Source organism: Podarcis tiliguerta, assembly GCF_965153285.1.
Source record: "Podarcis tiliguerta genome assembly, chromosome: 8".
NCBI lineage: Eukaryota > Metazoa > Chordata > Lepidosauria > Squamata > Lacertidae > Podarcis > Podarcis tiliguerta.
The window spans coordinates 34844333-34868724 of NC_139541.1; the positions used below are offsets into that span (position 1 = coordinate 34844333).

A 24392-nucleotide genomic window follows, 5' to 3' on the forward strand; every position below is an offset into this window, starting at 1 on the left:
CCTCTTGGTTAAGGGTACAGTGGTACCTTGGGTTAAGAACTTAATTTGTTCTGGAGATCCGTTCTTAACCTGAAACTGTTCTTAACCTGAGGTACCACTTTAGCTAATGGGGTGTCCCTCCTGCTGCCGCCACGCTGCAATTTTTGTTCTGATTAAGTCCCTTTGGAATGGCCAAAATTCACCCAATATCATTATCACTGAGACTAAAATGGCAGTATTTTCAATTCTTCTTGAGAGATAATGGACAAAAGCATGGTTTGGAAAATATGATTACAGAAGTGGATATATATTTTTGCAGTGACATAGTATTCTGTGCATTTGTTTCTGCTATATATATATTTGCTAAACTTCTAAATAACTTGCAAAACATTTGGAGTGTTCTTGTTTATTAAAATGGGAGGAAAATGATATTATCTTCAGCTGCAATCCCATATGCTTTTTTTCTTGGGAATAAGTCCCATTGGAAATAAAAACCCCACAGCGGGTTTTCTTTCTAAGTAAAGGGGAGCAAGAATAGGCTGCAAGTTGTACATTCACGGGGAGCACCGCTTAGTCCTTCAGGAGAAGGTTCTCCTTGTCAGAAGAGGTGCCAGGAGAAACAAATTGCTTGTGGAACCAGGAACACATTTGCAAAACCTGATGAAGGCAAAGATGCTGCAGTTTTAGATTGCAAAGCAGAACAGTGCTAAGAGACTCTTGAAATAGGAACCGCCAGCATGAGGAAATTGGGTGTGGGGCAGTGTGCCATAGAGAAATGCAGGAATAAAACAAACAACACACACACACAACACTGTGGAGATATAATTCTAACAGGCAGCAAGCAAATTAGGTGCATGAATATTCATGAGTTCCAAATCAGCAACACTTAAAATTAATACAAAATAGGCCCCACAAATGAGGATTTCATGAGAAACACATGACTAAATCAGGAGTTGCCAAAGGGAGAATAAGTTCTTGCCAGACATGACTATTTCCATGCATGCCTGCCTCCCCTCCCAGTCTGAGCATGCTCACAACAGCCCTGAAAGGTAAACGAGAAACTAGGACTAAAAGAGTTAAGGCCTTGCAAAATCCAAGGCTACGCAACTCATAACACCAGACCTAAAGCATGTTTACTGGCTCCCAGTACGTTTCTGAGCATAATTCAGAGTGTTGATGTTGACCTTTAAAGTCCTAAATGGACTTGGTCCTGTCTTCACCCACATTGTTCAGCCCGGACACTGAGGTCCAGCTCCGAGGACCTTATTTTGAAGTTCAAAATAATGTTGTGGAGTGCAGATTCATTGAGCCTCCTTGCTGTCAAGCAGCTCTTGGTGAATGAAAGCAAGATTAGCTATGATAAACCTGGAAGTAATCAATAAGCCAAGGACAGAGAACCTCTGACCCTTCTGATTTCCCATCAGCCCCATACCCAGGCAGCATTGCCATGGTCAGGGATGATGGGAGTTGTAGGCCAATGACATCTGGAGGGAAACAGCCCATCCCTGTAATAAGCAAAGCACTTATACTCTGCTCTTCCCCTGGAATCGGGCATTTGCAGACCTGCTTCCCCTATTTTATCTAAATTATTATTATTATTATTTTACATTTGGCTGGTTGCTTCTCCCAACCCCTCCAATTCATTTCACCATAAAACTCACTCCTAATGGTAGATTATTTACATTCTCTAGGAAGTCAGAAGCTGCTTTTAGTGAGAATGGCCATTGCTTAGCAGTAGAACATGTGTCACATACAGAAAGTCCAAGGGTCAAGGACTGGAAGGGGGGAACTCTTGAGAGCCATCGCAAGTCAGCATAGATCAACCTTCCCCAATGTGTTGCTGGACTCACATCCCCTTCAAGCATGGCCAATGGTCAGAGAGTTGTAGACCATCAGCACCTAGCAGACACCAGCTTGGGGAAGGCTGTTGTAGACAGTACTGACCAAGCTGGACCAGTGGTCTGTTTTGGTATTAAAGCAACTTCTGCGCTCTCTCCTCACAGTAGAGGAACAATAGCTGTTTAGTAAAGAATATGAAAAGTTAGAATATGAACAGCTAGAACACTGTGAGAAGCCAAGAATAGTCTGTACCACTAAATGTTTTAGATATAGGATAGCATGGTGTAGTCAGGAGCAGTCTAGGCTTTGTTGGGATTGAGGATTTACTTGTACTCCTGGCACTGGGATAGCTCTGTAGGGATAATCCTGTCTGGTGCTCTCTCTGACTCCCAGAAGTCTTTGTCCTTCTGAGAGATAGTTTTACAGAACTTAAGCCTGCCTTCTGGTTGGTTTATGGGTTACACATGAGGTTCACCATGTGGGTGAAGATAAAGTTTATCACAGCATGTCAAGAGGAAAAAAAGACAATTCTCTCAAACGAATGTGCTAATTCCCTAGTTAGTGTCGCTCCGTAGGTGTATGCTAGTATATCATCTTTCTATCTTCTGTTTGTAGAGCACACATATGCCAACAGATTTTGGTAGAGAGACAAACACAAGCTTAGACAAATCCTGCTTTAATTGGCGATGCTTGAGGTGACAGTCTTTTTTCCCTTTTTCATTCACAGCTAGTCACCAACATGACAGTGTTTGAAGCGCTCTGCAAAGTGACACAGTTTCTATCTCCCTGTGTCCCTTAGATCACTCCCTAATCCTGTTGACCATTGCTATTACAAAAAAAAGAAGAAAAAGACAAGAGGTTTTGCTTAATTGTCAGTCACGTTTAAATGTCATCTGTTCAGTTTCTGGGGCGCATTCTCTAGCAATGGACACAGCAATCTAGTGAGCACATGCCAAACAGATGGTGTGGAGTCAGTCCTGTTGAAAATAGCGGAGACAGCCTCTTTGCATAGTTCTTTTGAACAAAAAAGATTTTTTTCCCTCAATGAAGCAAACACCAGATGCAATTTGTTTGCAAGGGAATTTAGCTCATATTAGTGATAAAAGGCAGACACTAGTCATGAAGAGCAAAGCTTGCAGCTGAAATAAAGAAGGCACTCTCTACAAATTGTCCATCAATTGCAACCCAATCTGGAGAATTAAGTTCTCTTCCTCAAATGAAAGGGACTCTCATGAACTAGTTTGTGATTGTCTGCTGAAACAGGTTTTCTCTCAACACATCCAAGTACTGTCATATCTATACTGGAGTGGGGAACCTCGGGCCCAGAGCAGCTGAATGTGGTACTCCAAAACCCTCTCTCCAACACTAAGGAATCTATCCAAGTCACACCCTTCACTGACCCTGACCTACACCTCTGAGTGCTTTTCCTTGCTTGTAATGTTTCCTTGATAATGCCTTTTCCCTTTCTGGATGGGGGATGCAGAAGGAGTGCAGGTGTGTTTCCGTCTGAACTTTGTATGTTTGAAAAATAGCCTACAAAGGTAAAAGACACAGCCATTACTCTACCCAATGTTTTCTCTGCCCCCCAGCCACCTACCACTGGAATGCACCCCTGGGTGATATGATTGCATCATCTCATTTATTAAATCATAACTTACTGTTATATGTGAATCTTGCCCACAAACCACCATCCAAAGCCATGGTTTATTAACTTTGGGTGATTTTTTTTTAAGCAAACTATGGTTTGTTATGTATCAATCTAGCACACATCCTAAACCATGGTTTGTTTGACCACACCAATTCAGATGCTAGCCATATTACAAAGGGACGAGGCAAGAACAGATGGAAAAACAAACTTTAGAGAAACAAGAGTTGTCTGTGAGACAACTCATGATTAATTCATGGCATTATGTGTGAACCAGGCCATTGACACCATAACCCTCTACCTCTGATGAAATGACTTTTTCAAATTTTTGAAGACCATGTATACTAGGTTTAATAATGGGGACATAACAAGGATAGTGGTGCGTTTATGACAACTCCTTTAAGATGCTTAACAATAATGCCTCTGGATAATCTTGCTTCCAGCCTAATGCATGTATTTCTTTTCTTGGAGTTTGCCATTACACCATTGAACCACCCAAGGGAAGAATCAGAATCTCCATCCTTAAATGCCACAAAATGTGCATTAATGCACAATTGCTCAATGAAAGAAAGAAGATAGAGAGGTAAACAGTCTCCTTCCTCTAACTTCTGTAATTTTGTGATTAGCATGTAAGGTCAGCTACACCAAACAGATGGCAATTATTTACACTACATTTTACGGATTCAGTGACATTCCCAGCTACGAGTAAAGGGCCTTTTTGAGTTATGTCATGCCATTTCAAAAGTGTAGGTTGTGACTGTTTTCAGATGCACAACTCTGAAAGAAACCAGCCTCAAAGGGTAAAAGCAAGCTTCTTTTAACTTGGGGGTGTGAAAACATTGCCTGCCTGCCACCCTGCCCCAGATCATGTTGGAATTCAACTCCCATAATTCCAGGCTATTGGCAGTGCTTGCTGAGGTTTATGGGAACTGGAGTCCAACCATATTTGGAGGGCCACAGCTTCCCCATCTCTGCTTTAGCAGGCTCAGATCAGTGTAGCAGAAACCAAAATCCTCACTGTGGAGCTTCAGAGTTTTGATTCTCTTCTTCTATCCAACTACTACAGACTTATGAGATTTATCATGTTTATTTAAAAATAGCAAACATTTTCAATTATTCCTACATTGTTTGGAGAGCATGATTTACCTAGCACAATAAAAAAATTGCATTCTTCTTCAGTACAGCTGCAAAATGTCAACTTGTAAATGATGTCTCCCTCAGTGGTACATCAGAACACTCCCATTTGTATATATTTTTTTTTTCATTTTCATTTTTATTTTTGTTTAATTCACAGACGATTTGACTTTTCTACTATGCATGAATGGCTAAATTCATTTCACTTGTTGAGAGAGAGAAATTTTAATAATTAGAATTTAAAATAGGTTGGCTTTTCTCTCAGTGACCACATCCATTTCCTTTTTCTTTTGCAATTTGTTTCAGACATTCTGTTTTAAGATCACTTTTCCCTCCCAACAATTTTATATCAGTCTGATTGTGTTTTACATAAATGCAAACAGCTGGAAACAGCACCATACATTTATTTGCATAGCATTTATCACAAACACTAAGTTTCACACACACTTAAATGGATGGCTACGGATTACCTTAGGGTTCAGAAGATGTGGCGCTGTATCCAATGTTCTCCATCCTGGGAATCATAAGCAGGGAGAGTGCTTTTGCACTCAGGCTCTGCTTGCAGACTTTCCATAGAAATCTGACTGGCCTCTGTGAGAACAGGATGCTAGACCAAATGAGTCACTGATCTGATCCAGCAGGGCTCTTCTGTTAACCACAGCCACTAATGTAGCAGAGAATTAAGAAGTGCAGGGTCCTTTCAAGATACTCACAACCATTCCCCTCACAACAACACTCCTCATAGCCACACCCCCTTCTAAGATTCTACAAATTTCTAAGGTGATGAAATAATATTAATTATAATTATACAGTAATGTATTGAAACAATCAATGTGGAGTGCCATATGTTGCCTTTCAGCTAGATCTACTCCACTATTTTCTGTGGATGTACATGAGCAAATGATTTGGAGTGCTCCAGTATCTTCTTTCTGAATGACTTAAGTTGTGTTTTCCTTGAAGTTCCATTGTATGTAACAGAACTTGCACACTATTCTCTTGAAACAGAAGTGCCTTGCATTTTCCGCATTCCTAAATGCTAGCTTTGAAGCATACAGAACAACTCCTCAATGTTCTTTCAATACCTTCTCCAGCGTGACCCTAGGAGCCAATCCTCAGTGCCTGACTCACCTCCTTTCACTCTGATTATTTCCAATCAGCACAAAGAGTGAAAAGACCAAAAAGCTCCCTGTTCATACTGACTGGGTGAGTGTTGCACAAATAGTAATAGGTCTTCAATCCCCTATGACCCGGGACCACTACACCTCTGACCACAGCCTGTTCTTTATATTATTTAGGGGAAAGGGATATCCATAAAATGTGTGTGCGCAGATATAGAAAGATAGCTAGATCAATGTGCAGTGTATAGTTGAGTACTGTTTCTTCCTACAAGAGACAGCCATCATGCATAAATCACTAGGAAACAGAAAGCATATGCCCAGCCTTATGGTAGCACCCTCTGCATCAGAATGAATACATTAACTCTTTTAGTAAATGACGGCTGGCATAGATAGGAATGTTTAAGTTTTTCATCGTGTCTTGCCTCTTCAAAAGAGCTTGATAAACATTAGCCAATCAATAATTTCGTTAATAAATGATATATATTAAAGTAGTGAAGAGAACATTGGCACCACCGGGTAGGATGTTTTCATCTGCCTTCTCAAACTAAGCAGCTTGATAGCTTCCAGTGTTGGTGGAAACCATGTAATTATGTGAAGAGTTCAAACTCCCCTATAATATTATATTTCATTTCTCTCAATCGCAAATGGTAATAAATGCTAACGTTGAAAAATGAAGAACTTCAGTTGAATTGTGAACGGAGATTTCTCTCCTGAGCACATACTAGGTGGGGATGGATATAGCCTCCAAGAGGAATTCAGTAGTTCAGCTGGAATTATTTTAAGGCATCTTGGCGCTTCCTTCTCTTAGGATGTTTTGGACAGTAACACCAATTGGCCACAATCAGGAGGGCCAATGGTCAGGGATGATTTAATTTCATAATTCTATGGTAGTCTAGCATCCTATTCTCACTGAGGCCAACCAGATGCTTGCAGGAAGTCCTCAAGCTTGACATAAGTGCAGCATCTCTCTGTCCATCTGACAGTGCCTCTGACTGTGGAGGAAGCGCATAGCCATCATGACTAGTAGCCACTGATAGAGCCTTAACTTACATGAATTTCCCCATGAATTTTAAGGCCCTCCAAGTTAGTAACCATCACTGCCTCCTGTGGGAGTGAGCTCCATAGTTTAACTATGTGCTGTCTCTTTCTTCTGTCTCTTCTGAGTCATCCAATTTTCAACTTATTTGGATGCCTATGAGTTCCAGTGTTCTGAGAGAGAGAGAAAACTTTTCTCTATTCCCTTGGCAGCAATCAGCATCAAAGTTGTGTTCTTTAAGGGAGGCTTTAAGAAATACCATATTTTTCTGTGTATAACATGCCCCCATGTATAATACGACTCCTATTTTTGGGGACCCCACATTAAGGAAATGGGGGGAGATTGCCCAGAGTTGTTGAACTTTGGGGGGCGGGTTGCCAACAATCACTCACCCACCTGACTGCTGCTGCCAATCACACACTTTGCCTAAGCCACCAGTCGTCTGCACACTCATCACCAGCAGCCAACAATCACCTGCCCAATTGTCACAGCAGCAGCCAATCATCAGCAGACCTTGCCGCAGCTACCAATCACCCGCCCAATCGCCGCTGGCAATCTCCTGCTCATGGCTGCCACCAATCTCCCATCCTCCCTCAGCACTATCCATGTATAAGATGACCCACAATTTAAAACATTTTTTATAAGGGAAAAAAATCGTCTTATACACAGAAAAACATGGAACACCCCCCCCCCTTCCTGGAAGGTATTTATTGTCCCAAAAATCTAAATGGCTGAGCATTCCACATAACTCTAATTAATATGCACATTAGGGAAGGGGAAATGACAGGCCCTTGTGGCTGCGTTTCCAAAGAAACAACAAGGGTCGTTTCAGCGGGCCAATCATATTCTGCATAAGCTCCCTTTGTTAATTGTTGGTTACTGCGAGTGGAGTGATAAAAGCATCTTTAATAAGCAGTGCCCTTTCGTCTTGGACTAATTAAGGACAAAACTCATAGAACAGGCAAATGGTTACATTAGCACATCTTTTTTAAAATAAATAAATAAATAAATATGGATGATTTTTCAAAAAATACATTTCTAGGAAGTCCACTTCTGTTTTCGTCTACCAAAGTACACATTGTTGCTGTCCCCAATAATTATGATCAGGGAGTGAACATTCCACTGATTAGAGCTGGCCTAATGTGATTACCTGCCAAATTATTGACAAAAGGAAACAGCACATTGACAAAGCCTTGATTTACAATTCCAGAAGTGGCTGCCAGCATCACTTCCAATCCTTGTAAAGTTGTTACCTGAGTACCTAGCATCTGCTAACATCAGTCCATTTCAATGCAACCTATATTATTATTATTATTATTATTATTATTATTATTATTATTATTATACCTTTCACTATCTACAACAATTTAGAATTCAGAATTGAAAACAATTAAAATGGAAGACAGGAGCAGGGTGGGCCCTGAAAACACACTTCTCAGCAGCCAAGGGTTAGGGTAAAGAGGATCACCCAGGAAGGCTGCAGCATGCAGATTTCCAGAGAGATTATTTGTAGAATGAAAGAAAGGACATGTACAAAAATGCCCGTATACTTTGAAAGTTAGGTGAACACAAACATCCTCAGAGGACTTACAGGAAAGCTCAACAGAGGGTGTCATGGGGCTTTCAAGTGTGAGCACCCAGGAGACCTGGCTTTTGCAGACCACCAGAGATTTGTAGAATAAATGAAAGGGCACTCACACAAATCCTCAGACACTTTGAAAGTAAGGTGAGCACAAGCACACACACACACACACACACACACACACACACAGCTCCACCCAGGAGAATTCCACCAACATTTTCTCTCTCTCTTGATAATTTCCCCATGCAACTTCTTTTTTCATTACTTGACAAAGCTCCAATGAAAAATGTAGAAAATTTCAGTATAATGCTAGAATGCTTTCCTCCTTCTCAAAGCCTTCCACAACATTAAAAACAGAAAGGAAAATACATCATCATTTGGCTCTTATCAATTGGGTTTTCCTACAAAGAGGAAAATATTTCTAGCATCACTGAATTACAATAGAAGTTTGTTAGAAGTTTAGGTGTTGCTTAAGCCCTGACATAAAAAGATGGGAACCTGCATGGATGATTCATAGTTGTTTTGGGGGTGGGGTGGACAGGCCATTTTAATGTTCTTTCCTTGGCAATCAGTCTACTTTGATGCTTAGGGAGAAAATAATAGTTTTCATTTCTGTTTAAAAATAGCATGTTCTTGGTCTAAGACAAGATGGTAAGCATGTAAAAACGATTTCGTATTTAAGGATCATTTTAAACGTATGGAAATCATGCCTGCAGGCTATTTAAAGACTGGGGTAAAAAAGAAAGGAAAGCTACTTGGTGCTGATAATGAAAAATGATATGCTTCACTCTGCTTTAGAAACTTAACAACTCCTCAAAGGACTTTATTTCAATAGATAAGTGCCCATTTCTGATTCTGACTGGAAAAATAGCACTGCGGGGTCTCGGAAAGAAAGAAATGGGGGGGGTGAATACATGAGGAGGTTCCATTTTTAAATTGCTGGCTAAACCCCTGGATTCTAGTGACACGCTGGCCAAGCCCCAGGCTTCAGCTTCACTATGTAGGGTGTGTGTGTGTGTGGGGGGGGAGAATCTAATCCCTGCTGGTGGAAGGACCGTAGCTCAGCGGCAGAGCATCCACATTGCTTGCAGAAGCTCCCAGGTTTAATTTGCAGCATCTCTAGGTAGGATTGGGGATGGAGGAAAAAAACCTCTTTCCTGAAACCCTGAATAGCCACAGCCAGTCAGGGTAGACAACACTGACCTGGATGGACCAGTGGTCAAGTCTGATATATAGGTGCCTCCCTATGTTCCTAAGAAATTGTCCTTTGAGGCTGTGGCTCAGTGGTAGAGTGTCAGCACCGCATGCAGATGTTCCCAGGTTTGATTCCTGGCACCTCCAGGTAGGGCAGGTAATTTTCCATATCTGAAACCCCGAAGAGGAGCTGCTGTTGACAATGATGAGCCCGATGAAACAGTAGTCTGCCTTGGTATATAATAGCTTCCTATGTTCGTATTTCAAGCTTTTCTTCAGAGCCATAAGGACTATAAACTTACTTTACATTTAGGTGTACTCAATGGTAGAGCATGCATTGTGCATGCAAGAGGACTTGGGTTCAATCCTCAGCATCTCTAGGTAGGGTTAGGAATCTCCCCTTCCTGAAAACTGGGAGATCCATTCCTAATCAGTGCTGACAACACTGAGCTAGACGGAGTCTAACTTGGTATGAGGCAGTTTCCTATTTCCAGTAGTGGGGCTTAAAGGAGTGGAGCAATCACAGATACGTCTGCAAACCCATCACTCACACCAGCCAGAGCAGAAGGGGAATGCCAGATCCCATTCCCCTCCATAAGCTACAATTTTTTCCAGGGGGTACTCAAGGGTATATAGTACCGGCACCTCTTTTTGTTGTTGTTAAAAAGTGTGGCACTTACTGTAGCAACTTCATGGTGAGAACCGGCACCTCTTTTTCTAGAAAAAAAGGCACTTGCTACAATCAATCCCTCTTAATGGTGAACTCTGAGAATTATAGCTCTGTGAAGGGGAATAGGGGTTTACTAACAACTCTCAGCACCCTAAATAAACTAAAGCCCTCAGAATCCTTTGATGGAAGCCATGATTGTTAAAAGTTCTTTCATTCCACTTTAAATGCATGGTGTGAATGTGACTACCTCTCACAATGCATGGGACCATTATTAACTCAACTGTTGATTGTTTTGAACAGCGATTCCATTTTTTGCTGGTCTCCTCAAAAAAACACTAAGTTACGATGACAAGGAGACAGATTCATGACATGCCAACAAAGCTCACACACAAATAGTTCTCTCCTACTTGACAGATTAACAAACCTTAGGTTATAAACAAGCTGGCCTGGTGCCTTTTCCATCTCGCTAATAGTAATACCTCTCAGGAGCATCGTTAACAATTATAACAATGTGGGTTTGGAGACGAGATCAGGTCAACACTAATGAAAATGAACGCAACCCTTTCTGACTGTGGTGTGGCGAGAGCTAATTAATCCTATTCTTAGAACCCTGCATTAGGGAGAACAATGAGGTGCATTATAACGGAAAGATCCCTCAAACAGCCAAGGGGATTTATCATCGCAGGCAGCCCACCTGGCAAAACCTGACTCATCCATCAACGTCCATGTATTTTTTTCCAGATTTATCTGTCTAAACATATGCTCCCCTCTCTACTTACTGTCATGTAAATAAGGGTCAGTTGGGTTACCACTGTGGTTGCATCATAGCTTGGCTATGGACCAGTGGGTAGCCAAAGCAAATCACTTAATCTTGGAACACCATTTTTTTTTCCATGATATTAAAAATGGACACCATTTTCTATGGATGGGGTTGAAGAAGAACATATCAAATCTGAAACTCATGAATCCCTTTAGAACTTTATTAGCTTCTTTTCAATCTTCTCAGACTGAGCCCCAGACCGGAAGAGGAACCTCCAATTATTTAACAGCTTTATTAGTAGTTTTAGTTTTAAAAAATAAAATCTCCCCCCACAAAAAGGGAATGAATCTCTCCACCTGCATATCACAAATTTTGGACCCCAAATGCATCCACCCTATTTCTTCTTTCACCCACCTGTTTCCCTCTAGGATTTAATCAGAGTTAAATATATTCCCAGGGACACCCTCCTTAAGAAGGGCCACACCCAGTCTCTTTCAAGGTGATGGGCATATCTTCCTCCCACAATGAGGCACCGCACACTCCCTGGACCAACTCAGTCAATCTTCTTCTACTAGATTTTATCACCCATGTTGGGCAGGGATCAAGAGGGCACATTGTTGGCCTCACCACCAAAAGTGTCCTATTCACATCCTTGGGCTGTAACAACTCAAACTGATCCCACAAGGTGTAATTCACAGATGCTCCAGGGACCTCCAGTAGTGATCCAATTGTGGCATTGAGTTCATCACAAAATCGGGTGACATCAGGACCAAGCCTGGCAGGGGCTGAACTCTTGTGCCATCCCTCATAGCCAAAATAATGTGCATCTCATTATTTTTTAATCCTTCCTTTTATGGGACCTCCTCTGTTCTTCTATGGATTTGCTATCTCTATATTTCTTAAGCTTAATTATCTAATTTTTAATTTTTAGTTCCTGATGGCACATGAGAGCATCTTCAATATACCCCAAGGATTTTATTACTGTTTTAATGTGCATTTTTATTTCTTTGCAGCTATTGCTTTTTAAAAAGATTGTTTTATGCTATCACCGGATTTATTATAATTCTGCTTTTCAGGTTGCTAACCACTTCTGGAGGTTCTTTATCAGTAGAGTGTGGTAAAAGAAAAGAAAAAGTGAATCTCTAACCTTTTGCAATAAAATAAAATGTTTTTTTACTGATATAGGGATCTAATAACTTTTTCTATTTCCCTACACTACATTTTCATCACATATAGAAAACATTTGCTCTAAAAGACACAAAAAATACCTATGCTTGTCCACAAAGGGAGCCACTGAATTAGACTCAAAGGGACACATCGATCCAACTAAGTTCTGCTCAAAGTTGACCTATTCACATTAATAACATTGCGTTAACCATGTCCATTAGATTCCATGGGTCTCCTCTGAGTAGAATGACATTGGATACAAACCAAAAATTGATTTCTGCGCAGCTTGTTCCAGGACTTGCCAACTTATCTACTGTATCGAGAGTACCTTCAAGAAACACAGATTCCCAGCAAGAATTCCAATATTGCAGAATTCTTGCCCCTACCCAGTAGAGGATTGACAAGAGTATTATGTGCAAGCAGCCATGTAGGTATCCCCGCATCACCTCCCCATGAAATTCCACTAGCCTTATTGAAACCCTATTTGTTCTGCTTAGATTCTTTGGACGTTACTCCCCAGCACAGTTCCTCCCAGTTTTGCTGTGGGAGAAAATTGGTGGCAACTCTAGCTGGTCATTAAAGTATATTGAACAAGTTCTCTAACTCATTAAGTTGGGTAAGAATCAAATGCAGATCCCACTTACATTATGATATCCTTATGCAGCCTTTTAGTGGCAGGTGAGACAGGGGTTCCCTTTGTAGTTTTCCTTTCTGTCTTTTCCTGAATATAACACACTGGCTTTTCATGTAAATATGTATTTATTTATATTTGATGACACCTATCTCAAACCACTTCTCCAAGGAGCTTAAGGAGGTATACACCCACATTAATCTCTGCAACAACCCTGTGAGATAGGCTAACCTAAGAGACATGCCCAAGGTCACCCAGTAAGCTTCATGGGCAAGTGGGGATTTGAACTCTAGTCTCCTAGATCCTAGTCCAGCACTCTAACCACCACATGCTACTTATTCCTTGCACTTCCTTATTCCCCAAACACATGGCATTTCAAAAGGATTGCATAAATATTCCTGCATTAGTTCTCATTAGCATAGCACTGGGATGCATCAGAGCTCTTATACAGACATTATTGTGGTGAAGAAGTAAAAGTAGTGGGGCTAGATATATAGTGAGTAATTATAAATGGGGGGGCCCTCAAAAATTCAGGCCCCCACTTAAAAAAAATAAAAATCCAGGGCTCATTTTGAGACAAGCTAAACCCAATGACTGGGCCGATATTGGAAATGACTGACAATGACCTCCTCCTGCCACCTTCCTGCCCACTTCACAAACAAAACGTTTACAAGTGCAACTGGTGGAAATGTATTGAGAACAGCAAAGGAGGGAGGAAAATAAAAGGAACATCAGGGGCGGGGGAAGTCAGCTTTTATATTTGTATTAAGTTGGTCATCATTTGTTAAAAATTGTGGAAAATTAATAAAAAAAATAACTGGTGATGATTGGGGAAATGATCAGAAATGCCACTTCCTGCTAGAGATGTTTCAGAAAGGGTAATTTCCCATGATCTACCAGAAGTGACATGCCAAAATGTGCTCAGAGGTGCCATTTTTACCACAGCTGCTGTGATGGAGGGCAGAACAATCCAAGCTATTGAGATGACCCCTGATCCCCTTCTTGTTTCTCAGCCTGCAGCATGGGTGACAGTGAGTGACTTCGCATATCTGTAATTACTTGGTTTTCAATTACTGAGTTTTGCAGGCATTCATTTTGAATATTCACACACACAAAACTCCCTCTAATGCGTTTCTGAATATTCAAAGGGAATGCTTGCAAAAATCCAATAGCCTTTGAGCTGAACAAGCGGGTGACTCTGCATCCCTAACTGGGACCCTTGGAAAGTGGCAAAATAATCATCTATAAACCTTTTGAAACTCCCACTTGAACTGGGAGAGGGGAAGGGGAGTTGAGCGTTAATTCATAAGGGCAGTTTAAAAGGCATCACATCAATTTATCTTTGTCAGGAGTTCAAGCTGACAAAAAAAGTTACCTTAAAATAATTTACACTATCCATCATAAAAAGGCTCATCAAAAGGAAGATACAGATTTAGCACTGAACCATAAACTCCCAAGGACTTTTGGACAATGAAGAATGAGCAGCCAAACTGCTATTTGGAGGGCTATGTCCTCACGAGACTTGGGGGGTCCTTTTCAGCCTGAAGGCCACATGCAGATGTCAGTAGTGGGTGGGGCCACTGGCAAAAGTGGGCAGAGAAATAGATGTGACTCTTACATTCATCCAGCAGGCTAAATCTACAGCTTCCTTTGTCGAATAGGCTACATTGTCCAGTAGGCTACACCTACAGCCACCTTACTCCAGTAGGCTACATTTATAGTGATCTTTGTCCAGTGGCCCATCTAGTCCAGCATCCTGTTCTCTTAGTGGCCAACCAATGCCACTACGGGAAGCTTGCAAGCAGGAGATGCTTGGAACAACAAGTGTTGCTGCACTCAACTGGTATTCTGAGACATGCTGCCTCTGACAGTTAGTGACCAACCAGCTTGGGAAAGCCCACAACCAGGACATGAGGGTGATACCAAGCTAGGGGTCGTGTCTAATTCATGCTAGGGGTCTTCTCTAATTCACAGATTTCAGATTATAAAATATTAAAGCAGTAAACCTTTTGACCCTCTCCAACTCAGGCCATGTTCTCGCCCCTGAATGCAGGGTGGGGCAAATCCACCATGGGAGAAACCAAAGGAGTAAGCTATCATCTGTCCCTTCCCTCCTCCATTGCTAGCGTTTCTGGTCTAACATGTTGAATTGAATTAACAACGGGATTTTGAATGCTGCTTCAGCTGCCAGGGTGCTGACCGTGAGAGAGTCCAATATTTCACTCCAAATCCCAGTTGATGGATGGTTTGTTCCTCGTCTTTTCTTTTTTAAAAAAAAGAAAGATCTTTTATAGCATCTGTTCAACACATCTACAAAACCTTTTCACTTTTCAATCCTGGAGGGTTAATCCATCCTGCTGCTTGCTGAATGCAAAAATAATAAAATAAAATAAAAATAGGGAGAAGAGGAGGAAGGGAAACGACATATCATCTGAAGCTGGGCAGCTTCACAGGCTGACATGGACTTCAGAGTTTCTTTAATGAGAACGAGGAGATGACACGACCAATATATTAATGACACAATAAGTTACTCACTAGCTTGCCTGACTCGCAAACCGGTCTCTTGAGATCCAAGCCGAGAAGCATTCCCTTTGAAGAGGTAAGGCCAAGTTAACGCACTGGTGTGGCGATGAATATTTCATAGCTCATAAGAGTTACCTCCCTTTCTCTCCCTGCAGATATGAACTGACATAGTAAGCAAGAGGCAAAGCACAGAGAGAATCTGAAGGTTTCTTGCACTCGTGTGTATTTCATTTCTTCCTTTAAAAAGAAATCAAGAAGTTAATTGATCTCAGTCTGTAATAAGTAACAGAGCAATGCATGGAGAATTTAAGAGAAAGAGATGTAAATGTATCAAAAAATTGAAGGGTTTTTTTTTGAAAATCCTAAGGCACTATAGATTCAAAGCAGTATCATGTCCTTTCAAACTGTCATGGCTTCCCCCAAAGCATCCTGGGATCTGTAGTCTGCTAAAGGTGCTGAGAGTTGTTAGAAGACCCCTGTTGATGGTTAAACTGCTCTGTGAGGTCCATCTAGCTCAGTATTGTCCTCACTTACTGGCAGCGCTGCTCTGGGATTTCAGGCCAGGGTCTCTCCCAGACATACCTAGAGATGCCAGAGATTTAACCTTAGGCCTTCTGTATGCCAGGCAGATGGTCATAGCTGTCAAGCGTCCCTTATTTGGCAGCACAGTCCCTTATCCCAGCGCTGTGCCCCGCTGCTGTCCCTTATTGATGATGTCCCTTAAATTTCCGGGGTTTCAAAGGAAGCAGCTCCTCTCCCTCCCTCCCTGCTGGCCAGGGTGGAGAGAGGTTCCAACAGTGTTGCTTGGCTGCGTTGCTCACCCAATAAGAAATCTAAGAACAGCTGGGGGGTGGAGCTTGCATGCCTTGTGCTGATCAAATTGGCTGTGTTGCCTGGGGACTCGCCTTTGCTCAGCGCTTCTCAGCGGAGAGGTGACAGTGGTTTTCCTTGAGGCTTCAGGCTTTGTTTGGCTGCTGGCTAGGCTTTCTGCCTTTGGCTCGGAGGGGCTCAGAAGTTGAACATACCTGTGCCTGGAAAATCCCTTATTTTGGCTGCTGATCCCTTATTTTTGCGGCTGCTGGTCCCTTTTTTTTCAAATCTGTAAGTTGACAGCTATGCAGATGGTCTACTGCTGAGCTATGGCCTTGGGTTAAAAATCCAGTGTGGCATAGTTGTTACTGTGTCAGACTAGGACCTGGGAGACCAGGGTTCAAATCCCCACTTGGCCATGAAGCTCACTGTGTGACCCTGGACCAGTCACTGCCTCTCAGCCTAACCTTACCTCACAGAGTGATGATAAGATGGGGATGAGATGTGTGTATACCACCTTGAGTTCTTTGGAGAAAAATGGAAATGAAGGAATGAATGAAATGTACTTAAATTTTGCTGGAAGAAAAGCAAAGCCTGCTTCTTCATGAAAATTCTCCTGGGGCAGCCCCATTGAAGTGAACAGAAGATACACAGAAGACATTCATGTTGACTTGCACTCAAGGAAAACTTAACCTGAGATTTGCAACTGAATCTTTTTTTTTGGGGGGGGGGCAGACCTTGCAGCTCATGTGAGGAAGGCATGCTTCATTTGCCATTAATTTTTTCCCCATATCAAGAGAACAATCGGAGAATGTTCCTCATTTCTCCTACCATCCTCAACTCTGCTTTTGTCACACTCTGTAAAAATAAGTTAACCAGAAATATTATTTTTGTCTAAGCCTAAATTTCAAAGCATCTCTTGTCATCTGGCAGGCAGCTTCACACATTGTCTCTTTGGAGACATCTGTGCAGCAGAACACCATGGAGCAACTAAATCCAGAAGCTGGCCTGGGGATGGGTGGAAGAGGCCTTTTGTTTGTGCCATCAGGGAAAGCTTCCTAACAGAGAGAAAATTATTAGATGCTGGATTTGCCTCCTGGGTACAGGGGAAATTGTCCTCACTGGCAAGGGGAGAGAAAACATACAGTAGGAAATGTTTTTTAAAAATGAAAATAAGGTAAATGGATACTGAAAATACAGAAAACAGTATATAGGGTATAAATGACTACCTGTTGTCTGCAAACCTTGCTGTCCAATGACCTTCCTTCTGTGATGTCACAGAATGTTCACAATTAGCATAAGACCAGAGAAGTTTAGCTACTCAGTATTAGCCATAGTCATAACTGTTGTGAAGACGGAAGAGATTTGGATGGGCTGGGAAGACAGCTGCACCCAAAGCAGATCTCTCTCTCTTTAATAATTTTGATTTTATTATACATTACAATTGTTTTATTTATTTGTCCCCTCCTCCTTTATATTATATTGATTTTACGTAAGGCACCTTGTGTACTGTTTCTAAAAGGGCCTGATATAAATCTACCAAATAACAATTAATAAATAGTCAATGAAGCCTAAGGGCATAAAATATGCGGCCTGTTGGTGAAAAGGCTTTTTAGGATATGTCTTTCCAAGGGAAGGAAACTCCAGGGAAGAAGAGGCACACCATCACTGATTGGCTGGGAAGCGTGTCCCATGAAAGTTCTTTCTTGTCTGCTTTCAATACCGTAATCACAAGCAGCAAAGAGTTCCAACTTCCTGCTGAATGCTTCTTTGTTTGGTAGAAGTATAACCTTCAACAAAATGGAGTCTTCCTCTTCAGGGTTCCAACCAGCCGGCCCTGTCTCATTCTGTGATGCTCCAATCCATCCTCCTGCTCCAGTTTTACATTTCATTTCTCTTACTTATTCCATGGCTACTGGGTATGCTCAGTCCTCACTGAGTTGATTTTGGGGTTCCTTCTTTATTTAAAGATTTTCCTTTCTTCTGCAAACCTTTCCAGCACCAGGCCCTTGGAGAGCTTGTTTGAGGCCTAGGATAAGTGCTTTGTTAGATTAAAGTTATAAACACAAACAAAATAAGCAGTGTGTCCTGCGTGGGGCCCTTCAACCAGCTTAGCCTCTGAGGTTCAGAGCAAGCGTACCAACCTGCTCTCCCCATATCCTGCATGGACTTGGATGACACCATTCTGGCTGCACAAGGATCCACCAGTTTGGCTACATAAAGGATCCACCCTCAGAGAAGTCAACACTTATAAACTGGTGTCAAGAAGTCTAGTCTCAGGGTTTTGGTGTCTGGATCCAACACCTCAAGGTGCAGAGAATCTGCTGAGCAATCCTGTTCCTCCTCTAAGGCTCCAGGTGCGGGCAGGGCTGAATACTGACATGCAGTGGGCAAGCTGAATTTCCAAGGAATCCCACAACTGCCCTCCCCAGCTGATTAGGAACATGGGAAGCATCCCTAGTTTCCAGTTTCAAGGGAACAGACTCCCACACGAGGTGGTGGATTCTCCTTCCTTGGGAGTTTTTTAAGTAAGGTTGCTATATTTCTAAAAGTGAAAAAAAGCACTGCAGACATGGGTTGCCATGCGTCCAGATTTTCCCGGACATTTTGCCGATTTCTGCCTGGAAACTGCTTCCGACTGTGGTATTCTGGATATGTCCTGGAAATTCCAGATGTATGGCAGCCCTATTTTAAGCAGAGGTTGGATGGTCATCTGTCATGGATGCTTAAGTTGAGATTCTTGCATTGCAGGAACTTGGACTAGATGACCCTTAGTGTCACTTCCAACTCTACACTTATACAATTCTTTGATTCTATGCTGTGTCAGACACTTTGGTCTATCTAGTTCGGTGCTATCTACACAGACTGGTAGCAACGCCCCAGGGTTCCAAGCAGGGGACAATTCTACCTGGCAAAGCTAAAGATTGGCTCTTAAGACAGGGATGGGGAAGCTTTTTCAGCTTGTGAAACCCATTTCCTCATTGGGAAACTTCCAGGGGCCACATGCCAGTAGATGAAGCATTCCAGCTATGGAAAAGACAGATGTTTCTAAGCACACAAACTCACACATATTTATCCAGGCAAGAATCACAGTTCACAAGATAGACAAAATAGTATTTTTAGAGGGGCTTGGAGTAGGGCTGGTGATGAACACAGTGTGAGTTGGGGAGCATACTGAGGGCCAGGCAGAGAGGTCTAAAGAGCTGCATTCTGGCCCCAGCATTGGGGTCCCCCACCATTATCTATACTGGCTGGCCCCAGTTTTTCAAGTTCCAGACAAGATGTTTCTCAGCTGTATCTGGAGATTCAGGGAACTGCATCTGGGACCATCTGTATGCAACACATATACTTCACCATTAAGCTACACCTCTTCTCCACTCCACACACACACCCCCTGGCCCCACCAAGACAGCCCAGTATTTTCAAGTCCAAAGTTGGCAACCCACATTGTGATGGATGCACCTACACTGACACTGCAGAACGATGGAGGCAATGACCTAATTTGCTTGTGCATGTTCCAGCTGATTGTGCACGCCAATCACACTGTCTCATCACCCATTATTCATCTAGGTATTCATTTGCGTACATTACAGCCTGACCTGCATCCAAGTAGCCATAATGATGTGTACAGTTTATGTGCATATTTCTGCATAAGCAGGTGTGTGTTGCAGGGTGGGTGCGGGAAAGAGAAAACATCCTAGATAGCAATTTGGTTTGGATGAAGCTTTTGTACTTCTCTTTGTTTCATTCCCCTCCCCCCGCCCCACGGCACTTTAAAGTTCCTTTTTGATTGACAGTTATTCAAGGGCTGCTTCTCAGAGCTATGCTTGCATTTTTGAACGCTAAAAGAAAAAAAAATTACAAAGTCTACGGTATCTTGCAAGACCCCGTGTTGTCTGTCACATTTGCTTTCATTTTATTCAATCATGTACCTGTCACTTTTGCTGAAACATGACTCCCATTCTTTATGCGCTGTTTTTCCACTTCTTAAGCACCTCCATCATCTCTTGAAAATTAGCCTTCCTTAAAACACAAGCTGCTTCCCCCCCACTCTCTAAACCAGCCTTTATACACACACCAGCAATCAACAGCAGGAGCAAATTTTGCCACTGCTGCAACCAATTGTGTTTGGAAAGTATCAAAGCGAACCATCACACAAATTGCAGGTGGGGATGAAGTCAAAGGGAGCTCTTTAAGTGCTCCTGAGTGCCAAAGATCAGGTGCTCTCTTTGCACCAAGAGAAGTGGGTGTTAAGAAATCAATTCTAGTATTGGGACTGTCGACTGATTGCAGGATGAAAACTCTGGTTAAAGGCCATTCAAACTCCATCCTTGAAATTTAACTTCTGCTGCTTTCTAATGGAAATGGGATACTGATAGAGGGCTGGAGCAAATCTTTGGCCTTGGCCAGAGGAAAGGGGGCTGTGCATGTGGTCCTTTTCTTCTACTGCTTCTGCTTCTTCCCTAACCATAGAATTTCTTTCCTCTTGGCCTGCCTCTTTGACTTTTATATTCAGCAGTCCAGCCTCACACATTCCCTGCCTCCATTGTCTTGCTTAGAGTAGGCCCTAACTCAGGGGTGATGAACCTCAGTGCCTTGAGAACCTCCCTAGGCTACAACCTGTCCTCAGGCCACAGTCCCTTTCTCAGGCCACAGTCTTCATAGGCATGCCCTCCTTGAGTCATTTTGCCTGGCTGGAATTTTCCCTTGAACTGGGATCATGCTGCTTACTTCCTCAGACAGCAAGATGTGTGTGCATGTGCAGATATGTGGAAGCCTTGGACTTTTGAGTGGCTCCCAGGAATGAGCCACCTGGCTGCTCTGCCTCCATGGTGGGGGCTGACCTTCACTCCACAACAAGCCTCCCACTTTCTCCCATAACAGTCATGGCCCCTATTCCTGCATCTGTGGATGAGGGTGTTCCATCCACCCAAACCGGATGCAACTGAGTCATGCCTAGGGGGTGTGCTTTCACTTCTCCAGAGAGCCAGTGTGGTGTAGTGGTTAAGAGCGGTGGACTCGTAATCTGGTGAACCGGGTTCGCGCCTCCGCTCCTCCACATGCAGCTGCTGGGTGACCTCGGGCTAGTCACACTTCTTTGAAGTCTCTCAGCCCCACTCACCTCACAGAGTGTTTGTTGTGGGGGAGGAAGGGAAAGGAGAATGTTAGCCGCTTTGAGACTCCTTCGGGTAGTGATAAAGCAGGATATCAAATCCAAACTCCTCCTCTTCTTCTTCTTCTAGCATTGCCTCGCCAATGTTAAAAGAGGACACCGATTTGCATAAAATTTGCATGTGCTAATGAGTATGCAGTAAATGCACATTTGGAAAAGATTACAGTCTAAATAAAAATGCAATGCATCTCATCCAATAACGGAGAAAGCTGTGACCTAGCCCTGTGTGTTCCTGCTGAGTCTGCCACTATGGGGATAGGAGCCCCTCCCCCAGCTCCTCAGCTGTTTATGCATTGTGTGAAGAAAGGAACCACAGATTAGCCACAACATAAATACATTGGTCTCATTAGGGTTGAGTTTGTTCAATTGCATTAAATACATAGCCCTGTTTCTGAACAATCTAAAAGAATTGTGCTTCTCCATTCCCTCAGCCCTCATTGGCCAGAATTGGTTCTTAGTAAACAACTCAGAAGAACCTCAGGCCTGGGGTTAAAATGCCTCTCCCACCCTGGCCAAAATTCTCAGTCTGGCCCTCAACATCTTCATTATTTACTTATTAAATTTATATTCTACCCCGCCCCCGCCCCCGCCGCCTCCTCAGGAGCTCAGGGTGGCAACACAGTATTGAAACAATGCAGTAAAAAAATAAAATAACTTATCTAAATGATGTAAAAAGTAGTTGGGGTAGTGCAAGTGCCATTGTCTAGCTGGAACACATTCTCTGAGAGAGCCTCTTCCCTTCCTTGGTGAAGAATAGAGAAGGATGTGTGGATGTGGGCAGAAACTAGCCTACTGTAGAAAGGTAAAAATTGCTGCCATTGCCCTGCTCACTTTTGCCTCTTGCCTGGCCAACTGCTGGCATGTGCCCTCTGGAAATTTACCCAGAAAAGAATGTGGCTCCCAGGCCCTTAACTGCAACGCTGCTTACTTATTTTTATTTTATTTTATATTAATATTCATCAAGACCCATGAAGTTATTTGGGCACCTGCAGCACACACATACAAATTCCAAAAGTGCTTCTACCCCTCCCTATTAAAATGCAATAACATTACACAACCAACTACTGCCTTGATCTTTCATGACACCCCAAATAAGCTGAAAATGCACACAGATTTTCATGCAGGTTATAGAATCTGGCATTGAAATGGGGAGAACTGGAGACTGGAAAAGGGACAAACTGGGAGAGAGTTGACAGTTTTGTCTGACCCTAGCAGAATATCTGTGAGGGGGATACCAACCCCCAACCACCTCCACTATCCCTACGGCCCTGAGATACTGAGAATATGAAAGAAACCCTAAAAGACCTTCCATATTCCTCATTATGAATGGTAGGTGAAGTTTAAGAGGACCACGTATTTGCACTAATCAAGCCTCTTACACAGGGGCACGGAAAATAATCATTTGCTACCAAACTATCCTGAAATTTTATATCTGCATATATCTCAAGAGGTTCAAACTATGTACTTAGTAGTTTGAGCTCAACCATAATTATATCCTTATTATCTTCATAAGATTTACTTATCCCATTATCAACTCCCTCCTCCATTGGAGGTCAGCCGTGTATCCTTTTTATTGCCCATTTAATCCTTCTACCCACCAACTCCTTTCTGATTGATTCACTTATCATGCTTCTTAGCAGACGAACGCTTTTAACATTTAAAAATAACCACGTCCCTTGTCTCTTTATTCTGTCCAAAGCAACGTCACCCCTCCTTTCTGGAGTTCAAGTTCTTTACTCACTGAGTTGGCAAAATAAAAATGGGTCAGCATTCTTTTTAAGTTTATTTGTTATCCATGCATTGGTAACTCCCCCAGTTAGTGTGATGGCAGTGTGGTGCAGTGGTTATAGTGTCAGACATAGACCTTAGGAGACCAGAGTTCAAATCTCCACTCAGCTACAAAGCTCACCTTGGTGACCTTGGACCAGTGACCTTGGTGACCTTGGACCAGTCACTGCCTCTCAGCCTAACCAACATCAAAGGGTTGTTGTGCATATTAAATGGGGGTGGGGGAACCATGTCTCCACCTTAAGCTCCTTGGAGAGATAAGGTGGGATATAAATGCAACAAATAAATTGTTGCAATGCCTTCTATATGGGATACCCTTTAGGTTGGGCATGAGGTGGCAGATGGAGCAGAATGCAATGGCTAGGATGCTTATAGAGACAAAGTACCACCAGCACATGACACAATACTTTGTGGGACTTGCTATGGCTGAAATTTTGCTGCCAAGTAAGTTCAAGGTTGTGGTACTAACATATACAGGTAAACTCCATACATCTCAGAACCAGGTTATTTGAGGTCCTGCCTTATCCCTTATACCCAGTAGATTGTTGCAGTCTGTGGAGGACTTACTCCTGCAAACCCCATAGATCTCAGCAGTGCTTTTCTTTTCTAGAAAAATAGGTACTGGTACTCACCATGAAGTTGTTACAGTAAGTGACGCACCTTTTAACAGCAGCAACAACAACAACAAAAAAGAGGGGCAGGTACTGCATACCCTTAAGTACCCCCTGAAAAACAGCGCTGGATCTCAGAAGCCTGCTCCACAGTTACTTAGAGCAGGACAATATGGGAATTGCTGACTCCTTGCACAATCTTATGCATGTCCACTCAGAAGGAAGCACAGTTGAATTAAATAGAGCATACTCCAAGGTTATATGATTGCAGCCTGCATAAGGTGAGGAGTGAATATTTTACTCACATTGTATCCAGAAGTTACAGCAAACAAGTCTCCATCCACTGGCAGTAAAATAAAGATTAAGAGGTTCCAGATGGCTTTAAACAGGCAATTACTTGGTTTCATTGCAAAGGGATCATGCAATCTTTGGATTAGCAAAGATGCAGGTTGTATAATCTCCCTTTTGGAGAGATCTGGTTCTTTTCCACAATTTGCTGAGTTGAGAGCCAAGTCGCATGGCTCCTTTTCTGCTTGTTCCAGGAAGCAGGAAGAGAGAAAAAGACTGAAAAGGGTGGGTTGCCAAGAGAGGTTGTCAAGAGAACCTGCAAAGCCACACCCACTCTGGTAACTTGAGCTCAAGGCTCAGGTTAACCCTTTCATGCACACAAATGTTAGTCAGTAATTGTATGATAGTTTTGGACTTGTTGATAGATCAACATTCAGTAAGGAT

The 24392-nt window shown here is 42.5% G+C and overlaps 1 protein-coding gene across 1 annotated transcript in view; it reads right to left on the reverse strand.

The window, feature by feature from the left end:
• Positions 1 to 24196, reverse strand: part of CDH13 (cadherin 13) — a 671873-nt gene extending 647677 nt beyond the window's left edge. Inside the window, exon 1 of the mRNA XM_083451872.1 lies at positions 23966 to 24196. Within this exon, the coding sequence (XP_083307998.1) occupies positions 23966 to 24067 (102 nt within the window). The 5' untranslated portion in view covers positions 24068 to 24196. The remainder of the gene's footprint in view (positions 1 to 23965) is intronic.
• Positions 24197 to 24392: the final 196 nt, after the last annotated feature.